The sequence below is a fragment of the Buteo buteo genome, chromosome 4 (genome assembly GCF_964188355.1).
Source record: "Buteo buteo chromosome 4, bButBut1.hap1.1, whole genome shotgun sequence".
Taxonomy (NCBI): domain Eukaryota; kingdom Metazoa; phylum Chordata; class Aves; order Accipitriformes; family Accipitridae; genus Buteo; species Buteo buteo.
Window position 1 is genome coordinate 31,000,343 of NC_134174.1, and position 10,720 is coordinate 31,011,062.

A 10,720-nucleotide genomic window follows, 5' to 3' on the forward strand; every position below is an offset into this window, starting at 1 on the left:
TAGGGGGTATCTAGTGAGCAAGTATCAAGTATGTTTGCTGCCTATGGCTTTTCAAAGTTAAGTATGAGTTATTTTAGCTTGGATATCCCTGCAGTTGTAGTTAACAAAGCTGGTTTATGGGTGAGCTAGTCTATAATGAAACTCTTTTTGCTGTAGCTGGATTGATTCTGTAGCCCAAAGGACATTGAAAAGTACTGTAAGTTGATACAGTGAGTTAGAGTAGAAGGCTGGATTTTTAAAATAATGTATTGGTTTGACATGCTTTCCTGAGAATGACTTTACATTAACAGTATGCTTAGTCCCATCTATACATAAAGCAGGCACCTAAGGATTAAATCAAACCTATTTCAGATTGATACATACATACTTTGGGGAATTGGGACATTTGATCATGATGGTGTAAAAATTGAAGCTCTAAGTGGGACTTACTAAAGTAATAAAAGTCCCTTTCATTTCCTATCCTTAAGAAAGTGTTTCTACTTATTAAGTGGAAATGGAACATTGCTTGTTCCCTTTATCTTAACTCTAACTGGTTTTGTTACCTGTCTGTACAGCTATCAAAACAAGGCACTTGGTCCCTCTTCAAGCTTGAACTGTTTTTGCTTTCTTTGGCAATCCCATTTTAGATTATGCTGCTGGAATGGGGAATAAGACAATGTTTTTGTGTCTTCAGATTGCATTAAAGACAAAGAAATACACTCATGGAGTAGGCTGTACCTGAGAGAAGAACAAACTTTAATGTGAAGTTTGTGACTGATAACAGGTGGATTTGCAGAAGCCGATGTGAAGAGTGAGACGTGTTAATGCTGTGTGTTGTCTTGGTGCAAATTGTGCCCTGGCAAGGGCTAGAGATCTGTGCAGGCTTCCTCCAAGCAGAGTTATCTGTGAGTCAAGCAGCTACTGAAGTTTGTTTTCTTGTTGTGTTCTGACAATCAGTGCTATAGATCATGTTGGTAATAGTCTTTTATCTGCACTGGAGAAAAGCATAAACCAGTTTGACCAGGTGCTAGATACTCCTTTACATCTTCAAGCACTCCAAAGGGCTTGGGGTTTTTTGGTCCACCCACCTTCCCAAAGGGACTTTTGGAAATGGATTAAAGGCAGCCTAGGATTTGAAGAGGGTTTTCCCCAAAAGGTGTGCCATGAGAAACGAGTACGGATAGGAGTGGGATAAAAAGAAGAAAAACGAAATGCATTTCAGCTGTAGGGTAGGACTCTGCAATGTTAATTTCATTTTTAAAATGACACAAACAAAACTTGCCATTTTAATTCTAGCCCTTTCACACAGAGAAAGAAAACACAGTCTCCATTGCAAAACCAGCCATGTAGTAACCTGCATTTGTATGTGCTTATTAATGCTATTTGAAGTATGCTAATGGCTTAATAAAAGCTCCTCATGAATTTCTTCTGGGCAATAATTTGAATTTGAGTGCTAGGTTAGCACACTTTAATTGTATACAATTTTCTAAACAATAAGGCATTTAGAATTTAATGCCAACAGAGTTTGTGGGTGTCAATGACCATGATTTAGTCTGTGTTCAGTGATAAATTTGACTCTTAAAGAACTCACGTGATGTTAAGCCTTAAAGTATTCTCCTTCCTCCACAGAAGCTCAGCAGAAACTATATAATTTTGCTTTGACCGACTGTTTATGAAAGTTTTGTCTTTTTAACAGATACGTATCTAAAACTGGAAGATGTGACCCGTAAGTTTAATAAGCCTTGCATAATGGATGTAAAAATAGGTCAGAAAAGTTATGATCCGTATGCTTCAGCTGAGAAGATACAGCAGCAGGTCAGCAAGTACCCGCTGATGGAAGAGATTGGCTTTTTGGTACTTGGCATGAGGGTAAGAACTTGTTTTGTTTTCAAATTCAGCTTATGCTCTGGCCTGTTGTCCCACACCAGATACAGTAGCTAGTTTTTTAGGCAAATGACAGTCCTCTTGAGTTTTACGTAAATGAAGTGTTATCTGAGTATGTTGGTAGTACTGGTATCAACTGTTATGTTCCAAAACACAGCTCTTGTTCACAACAAGTGTTTAACTTGGCCGTGTTGCTTCTGGGAATCTATTTGCAACCTGGGTTCTGTATATGTATACAAGAAAGGGGTTGGGACAGGGCACTAGGACACTATTATAGAAGAATAAGTTAGCTCTCAGAGGTGATGCATGTAGCTATAAATAGCTGCTTACGTTCTGCATTTAAAAAAGCTCTCCACCAGAAGAAAAGTTCTTTGATGCTTATGCTCTTGAGGAACAACTGTCAGTTGAAGGTTAGTTTGAGATGGATGAGGCCCTGCAGGTGTCTGTACTAACTCTGTTGCATTTCCTTGTCTTAGGTGAGGAGAAAGGAAAATTCAGTATTGGTGTATTGGCTACTCTAAAACTTCATTGTAAAGAAAAGCTGTACAGAACTTTTATGGAGCAGTAACATAAATGTGTTGATGTCAGTAATGAATACCTGATGCAGTGCATTTAAAGTATTGTTTTTTCTGCTGTGATTGGCACAGGATTAATTTTCTTCTTGATGTGAGATTTTTGTTTTCCTTCTCGCATACACAAAGCCAGGGCTTCTGAAGCCCTGCATCAACAAGCATAAATGGCCGAAGACTTTGATTAGCTTCCCCTTTGCTACTAGACAGCAACAATACACAGATTGCACCATTGTTTGAAATAATTCTAATATCTCTGTAATGTTTTGTACTTAATTGCCTAGGCTCTCAGCCTTAACTCTGTCTCGAGATAAGCTCTTACAGCTATAAATTATAGTGGTCATGAGTAGTAATTATGTAAGCCTATGAGAAAGAACGTGGGAGTCGAGTCAAAAACCAGTCAAACAGTTCAGTTCAAGAAGGAAGGCTGTAGATTACAGCTTTGGATTTGGCTTATGTCGTTACATAACCTTTCTTATCTCGTGTGTAAAACAATGTACTTCAACATCCTTTGTTTCGTGACAGTGCAAAAGGAATGAATGCTTGCTTCCACGGTATTTTTGCTTGAGACTATTGTTTCTAACATTGTCATTTATTGGTGTCTTTATCCTGTTGCAGAAATTCTTTCATTTCCCTAATTCAAACTGTATGTATAATGATGGTTCCCCCAAGCATTGCAGTTTCCCGTCTGGTGTTTAACTAGATGAGATTTGTTTTGTGCCTTTGGTACCAAATTGCATGTTGGAAGTTATTTTCCAAAAAGAATTCAAAAGATTCCTCCTCCCCTCATGCAACACTTAGCAAAGTCTAAATTCACAAGGCATTTTCTCTGCTCAGCTTGCCGCCTCTTGATTATGGGGTGCTCTCTGCCTGTCTGCTTGCTTTAGTTTTGGAAGATTCTGGCCATGATGCAAAACACTCTTCTGTACGGGCATTTACTGCCTGTAACAGCTCACACGCTGGATAAAGGTTGCTAGTGTTTGCTGGACAAAACATGGTATAACACGATTCAGAAAATAGAGGGGTTTGTGTTTAATTTCTTTCTTCAATGTTATTTTTAACATGGAGGTGGGCTTGCTTATTAGGTTTCTATTTTAGAAGAGCAAGAACAAGAGGGCCAGGAAAAATAGAAAATGTAGTTATCTATGTTATTTAAAGCACACGCCATATAAGTTGTCATGAAGAGATAAAAGCAAGAATGTTTTACAGGTGGGGTTTTTTACCCCAAAATTTATTTATAGTGGGTTTTTACCCCACAAGCCATTGATACACCTTTTTTTAATGCACTGGTAACTAAGCAGTCATCTGTTTATATGTAAAATATGTATGGTTTGTCCTTAAAAGAAGCTAGTCTCCTATTTGGCAGAGCTTTGATTTATGTAGGTAGTTCTGGCATTTGGCATGTGCTAAACTATATTCATCTTAAGGCACTGTATAGACAGAATAAATGCATGGAAACGCGTTTAGAAAATACAGTCATTTCAGTAACATTGGTTAAAACCCCAATTTCATATTTAGTGGAAAGGTTCCTTTCTTTAAGAGATGAGAACATAGATGTGTTATGAAAGTAGTGAGAATTTAAATATAAGTTGGAAAACTAAGGTATGGTTCCAGCAGCAAAAATAAAAGTTACAATGTGCTTTCAGTAGTAGATGTGTAAATATGTAAGAAATATCTTTGCAGTGCATGCAATATTAAAAATAGAGTATTTTGTATGCTGTTGAATACAAGCAGAACGTGTGGGTTGTGATCTCATTTCGGATTCGCAATATGTTCAGAATCCACAATTCCCAATTTCTGCAGGTTTTCTTGCAGAACATCTTGATTGCACTATTATGTAGTCCATAATGTTTCTGAAATGTGTTTTTTAAAGCACAAACCGGTGATTACGTAACTTTACCAGTATAATCCATCATTTGCTTTTATTGTTTGTGCCTATGACCATGTGCATGCAGTAATGCAGATACCTGATCAAAGCTGGTTTTACAAGTGAATTTCCTAATCTACAGCACATGTTCCTGCAAGATATTCTAAAACTGACTGTAGCTGAGTCTGTTTTATGAGTTCTTTATGAACCCTTTCTAGTGTCGTGGTAATTTTCATAAGCTCTGATGTGTTAATAAAAAGATTTAGGAAGGGAGAATAATAAAGCTATTAAGTACTGCATCTAGGGTTCATATTCTTCCAGAGTAAAAAAATGACCAGAACTGGGTTTTTTTACATTTATAAGTCTAATTCAAGCTTTGAAGTTTAAGAAAACAGGGAGACAAAACAAAACAAAAACTAACACCTCCCCACCCCCCAAAACTAAAAAAAACCAAACCAAAAAACAAAAACCCCAAAACAACAAACAACAAAAAACAAAACCAAAACAAACCCACAGCAAATGAAACAAACCAACCACAAGCCCTGGAAAAAAATCCTCCCTCCAAACAAGCAAGTGCCCCCCAAAAGTCTGGAAATAGATGTCTGCAGTGGCTGAAATGAGCAGTGAACCAAGGCTTTGCTCGGTTCCTCTGTGCTGGCTTTGTGACCTCTGTGCACCACCACCTCCTCCCCTTTTCTCTCTTTCCACTTTCACTCCCTGGTTCTTGCAGTTGAGTTCAGCTCATCTGTTTCTCAGTCTGACAGTGCCGAATCCATGCTGCAAAACTGAATGCAGCGGTTCATCGGAGTCTGGTATCTGCGAGTGGATTGAAGGGTATGTTTCAGAAGTACTTCCTTTGTAGAGTTCAGGAGATTCATCTGTCATCCTCTTGGGCAAGTTCTAGCAGATGGGTACCCTGGCATTTTTTTCCAGCAATTTTTCCTTACACAAAAGACTCGTCACGTATATGACAGCTGGTCCGCTTGTGTACGTATGGCTGATAAGATTTCCTGTATGTTAGGAAAAAGCTGATGATGGATGAAATGAGAGATGGCCTCTTTTCCCCCCATTATATAAAAAGGAGGCATAAAAGAAATTTATTCTAATGAGGTGCTCTGTGGAAGTTCTGGGAGTCCAAAATTATGTATTAAGCTATTTTAAAATGGTTCATGATTTAACTGCAGTGTCATCGTTTCTTTTATTTAGGAGATAATTAGTCTGCTTTTTCACTGAATTAGTTTTAACATAATTTCATTATACAACTTATTTATGTAAGGACCTTGCTAAACCTTTATATTGATTGTCAAGAGTATTTGGTGGTATACTTAATCATACAAAGCACTCTGTCAAATACCAGAACAAAGCAGCAAACCAGATAGAATAATATGTAAGTATAGTCTTAGAAACGGGGGAGCAGGGATGCATCCTTCCTGTGCTGAATTTTCAAGCTAGCAGCAAGCAGGGATGTATGTACTTTTATCACTTGTGACCTAGCAACAACAAAAGTTTTGTTTTGTTTTGTTTTTAAAAAGGGGGTGTGTGTTTAGATAAATGGATTTGGATAAATGGGCATGCTCTCAGCAGCAGTAATAGTGTTATAGCATTGAAGCAGTAGTATCAAATAAGAGAATGTATTTTTAAAAATTTTTCCCTGTGTTATTTTTTTTCTTCAAATCCTTGTTTTACTTTCTTTGGGAAAAAGAGAAAATAAGGCTTGTTAAAACTCAGTGTCTTAAGTCTTCCACTCTGGCAGCATGAGTCCGTGCAAGATCACAGGACTGCAGAGAAACCCGGGTTCTTCAGACATGAAGGAAACCTGTATATTTATGTAGGGACAGTCGAGAGGTCCAGGCGAAAGGTACCCATTTGTGGGTGTGGGTCTCCGCCTGGTGCTGGAGGTGGCCTCTGCAAAGGTGATGGACTGATGCTGGTGTTGGATGTCCTTGGGGGTGCTGCCTGCTTACACGTGCTTTCGGCTTGGGTCTGATTTTGGCAGCAGGCTGGATGCTGACCTTCAGATGCCAGTTATGAGCGCAGAGGTGCCTTGCTGTAAACAGAAAACTCTGTGTAATATTTAAACACTTACTCGCTCTTACCTGTATGAGTGTAAAATAGGGGTGACGGTTAAGTATATTTATGGAAAAAATGCAAGGGGTGGACAGCTCAGGCCTTTGAAATCTGGATGTCTCGGCATCAGAGTGTGTATCCGTAATCTCTGTGTCCTTGTTCAGAAGAGCAGGTCCCAGGCTGCCCTCGCGGGCATTCAGGGGAGCAGGGACAGGCACTGGGAGCTCTGCGAGAAACTGCTTCCCAGGCACCGGCTAGTGCATGGGAACGTCAATGGCATTAGTAGTAGTCCTTACTACTACTAATTAAAAAAACTGAACCTGTTAGCATGGTGGATTCCAGTTCTGTTTATGCAGAAACTTCAGTGAATGGGAGCTGCTTGTAGGCACAAGGTGGAGCCCCTGCTTTGTCAGCCAAAACAGCTCTGATCTTGTGTAGTAAGAATATATAAAAATCACTGATGAAGCAGGAGTTTTCTTGAAGGCAATGTTCTGCAGGTCATATAAGGAGTTTTCTTTGTCTTGCATTATACAGTGAGACTCCTTGTAATACTGAGCAAACATGTAACAAGCTGCAGCAAGTGGACAAGAAATGAGATTTTCCTGTCTAATAATGTCCTGTCCATTGTTAAGGCTACGGATTTTACTTATTTGACTTGTCATCATTTTGACAGAAACGGGCTAGTACAGACAGCTGCAACAACAGGGAAACATAAGAAGGTTGGTTCAAAGGCAAATATCCTTTTGGGAAAGGTTGGTAGTAGCTTAGTAGCGGTGCCAGCATGAACAAAAGCACAGTGAAGCAAAAGGTCCATAGACTAGGAAGCTGACTTTAGTCTTCTGCTACTACTGCACAGCCATCCCTGTGTTTTGGGGGTGTGGGTAGGGGTGAAGCAAGAACTGGTTAAAGCTTATTTCTGTTTGAATATGGTTTTGTGTTCCTCTGCTTTCAGTATGGGGCTTAATGTATTTGGATTTGGTTGAGGTTTTCCAGGGATGTTTCAACTAGTCACTTCCTTGCAGTTGAGAAAAGGCTTGAAGCAGTATTAAGAGACAGCTCTTTGGCTAACATGAAGAATACTTCCATGATTACGTATACATGTTGTCCTTTAATGCTACTGTCTGCAGCCAAGCCCATTGGTAGCCAAGGGCATTCTGAGTCTTCACTTGTTCACAAGATAGTTAAATAAATACAGTACACTGTTGGTATGTGTGGGGGACTTGGTAGTTTGTCATCGACCATTTTGTATAGTTAAAAAATGCACTGTTAATGCAAAACATGCACATCTGCTTGGGTATTTTTAAACTATATAGAAAGCCATTTTGGGGGGAATAGTTTTGTGCAAATTATGAGAAGAGGTAGAGTGGCTTCATGGGAAACCCAGCTCAGAAGCACAGGGGGCTTATGTGCTGCTCCAGCGTTTCTTTGGAAAACAAAATGAGCTTGCAGATCTTAATCAGCATTTTTGAGCAAGTGCCCATGTTACAAAAACTGTTAGCTCCTACAGGGAAGAGATAAGGTTCTGGTAAACAAGATTATTTATTCAGGAGTGTGGTGCAGTGTATGGTGGAAGCTGCCCCTAGACCAACTAAATGAGAACATTTGATATTATTAACGTGAAGACACAGCTAGTGAAAACGTACATGTAGTCGTCAGACTCTTGATCCCTTTCCTAAGCAATATATTTTTTTTTATTCTTGCTTTATTTAATTACCTTTGGCTTGTAGCTCTTTAAATTTAAAAAGTTTCTGAAACTTTCTGTATGTTTTTGAAAGTAACTTTGGTACCTGAAGTATTTACATAAGGAATTTTTGGGTTCATATGTTGTATGCTGTACCTCTTTTATGTGCTTTGGAAAAAAAAACCTAGTGGTGAAAAATGAATGTTTTTGTGAAACGAAAATCACACTTGTCAGATGCTGTTTTACAGTAACTCACTCTGCTCTGCACTTCTGCAATTTGTAGATATCAGTTTCTATCAGTTTCTATAACTATCGTAACGGTGGAAATAGGAATCATAACAGTGGGAAGTGTCTCTGCTTCCAAGTGACTTTAAACATTCAGGCTTACAACTTATTTCTTTAGTATAACCAGAATTATTTACTGCCCCTTCAGCTCGTGGTTGATGACTTAAATCAGCTTCCACACACTATGATTTAAGTTCCTTGGGGAACCTGAATTTAATTACCTCTATCTTTTTGTCAAATTAAGACCTAATTGAGACTTTTCTTCCCAGCTACTTTGCAAAGCAGGAGTTACGGACCTGTGTTTTCATGCTATGCTTGTTGTGGTTTGGATGGGGGAGAGAGGTTTCAGGGTGGGGGGCTGCAATGAAAACAGGCAGTTCTTAATTTTTTTAATTATTGCTCATGTACCACTCCTTTTTTGTGCTGATGGTTCACTGTCCTGGACTTTCTCTGTGGGCTACACCAAGAAAAAGACCCCAAAGCAGGGATTGGGGGCAGGCGCCTCACTGGTGTGCCCTGACTTTCTTTCTGTGGGATCCATTCTTTTTACGACGGGTGAAGGGAGGGCAGAGCACTGCAGCCGGAATGGGTGCTGCAGGGTTGGGTGGTCTGAACAAGCGCCAAGCACAAAAGTTTCTGCCAGAGACAACTGCCTGCTCGGTAACACCATTATTTCTGCAAATAAGAATTGTCTACACTCTCATAAACAAATTATACTTGGGCCTGGCTGGCTGGCACATTTCTACTATGGAAATTATTTCAGTTAGAGAGAAAATGTCTCTCTATGTAAAACAGTTTTGAATTAAGTTGTTAAGCTTGTACAATTCCTGATATGGACAAAACTGTACCCGTATGAGTTGCCTCCCTTTCAGACAAAAGCTGATGTACCGCTGTCAGTGCTGGAACCGAGCTTTCATTCGACTGCTCTCAGTTATTTAGTATACCCTCATTTGTGCCAACAATTACAGTTTCAGATGGGTCTCATGGAGCTGGGCCTTCCTGGTCACATCATAATATTTCTTACTGTTTTGCTGCTGTGCTTAGTATTTTTATAGTTTTAAGAACTGCAAAATAATTGCATTGAATTTTTGAGCTTGTTACATCTTACTGGTTTAATATTCATAGCAACGTGGGTAGGAGTATGATAGTTTCAAGTCTTCGCATTGATTTGCAAGGCAGGTGTCATATAAAATATTTTCCTGTAATGGACACGTTGCTTTTTGCCGACACAATGATGTCTTTCTAAGGCAGGAAAGCTGTAGCTCAGAGCCCAAGCTGTACAGGGAGAGGATTTTGCAGATCAGAGCAGTAGAGGGCAGTGCTGGCCGCTGCAAGCAACTTAAAACTCCGCGAGGGCTAAATGGTACCAAGGATTTTGTAGCCTGTCTAATGTGTCTCTTAGCTCTGCAGAAGTATTGGTAGTTCGAAACAAGTACCAAGTTACCTCCTTGTTTCTTGCAGGTTTACCATGTCTCTTCTGACAGCTATGAGACGCAAAACCAGCACTATGGAAGGAGCTTGACAAAGGAAACAGTGAAGGACGGTGAGGGAATTTGTGTATTGGAATTTGGTGCTCTTGGATATTTTTCATTTTATTTACTCATTTATAGAACTGTACAGGAAGAGCAGTTTGTGTGTTCCCATTTTAAAAGTCTGTTTTTCTCCTCTTGCCAGATGGGTTTTTAACTGTTTGCTGTTTCATTTGAACTACCTGTCGATCCTAAATTAAGTTTGCAGTTGGCTATAACAGTGGTGTAGACTATAGGAGCTTCCTCATCACATGTCTTTTACTAATAATGAGGGGGTGATAGTGGTAAATTCAATTTCTTTGCAGCTTTGAAACTACAATGAAATAGAAATCTTTTAGAAGTATTAAATGTTTTTATGCTATGTATATTTTTATTTCTAGTTGTCTGCTGTGAATATATCTTGTCTTTTCTATTAGAAAGCTGCTATAAATGCACCTTTCAATTTAAGGGACCTTCTCGGTTGAAGTCATTCCATATGTTGCTCTACGTTAACAATAAATAAAAATGCTGCAATCATACAGCTGTTTGGTGATGTTGTAACTGTTTCAAACTAGTTATTAGTTGACATATGTTCATCTGTCCCCTACCGAAGGACAGGAGGACACATGCACGAACACACCCTTCTCCAGAGCTGCCACTAACTTGTCAGCTCTGCCACTCATGATAAAGAGCTGTTTGAGCTTGTTTAACCCAGAAGAATTTAATGGGTCCCTGCCCTAAACTGTCCAGGTACTTGCTAAAATGACTTGGGGAGCAGGAATCATGTTCGTCTACTGTTTGGTTGATACATTGATTAGTTAGTTTTATTTACAATCCAAGCTGTGGTATTATACAGCAGGCCTTACACAGCTGAAGTGAC

General features: G+C 39.3%; 1 protein-coding gene across 2 annotated transcripts in view; it reads left to right on the forward strand.

The window, feature by feature from the left end:
• The window catches only part of IPMK (inositol polyphosphate multikinase), a 43,705-nt gene that overhangs the window by 27,008 nt on the left and 5,977 nt on the right, over positions 1–10,720 (forward strand). For both annotated transcript variants that reach the window (XR_012650074.1, XM_075025446.1), the window contains exons 4-5: positions 1,676–1,848; positions 9,794–9,875. Coding sequence is in view for 1 of the 2 variants with exons in the window: in XM_075025446.1 (XP_074881547.1) it covers positions 1,676–1,848; positions 9,794–9,875 (255 nt within the window). In the remaining variant the exon portion in view is untranslated. The remainder of the gene's footprint in view (positions 1–1,675; positions 1,849–9,793; positions 9,876–10,720) is intronic.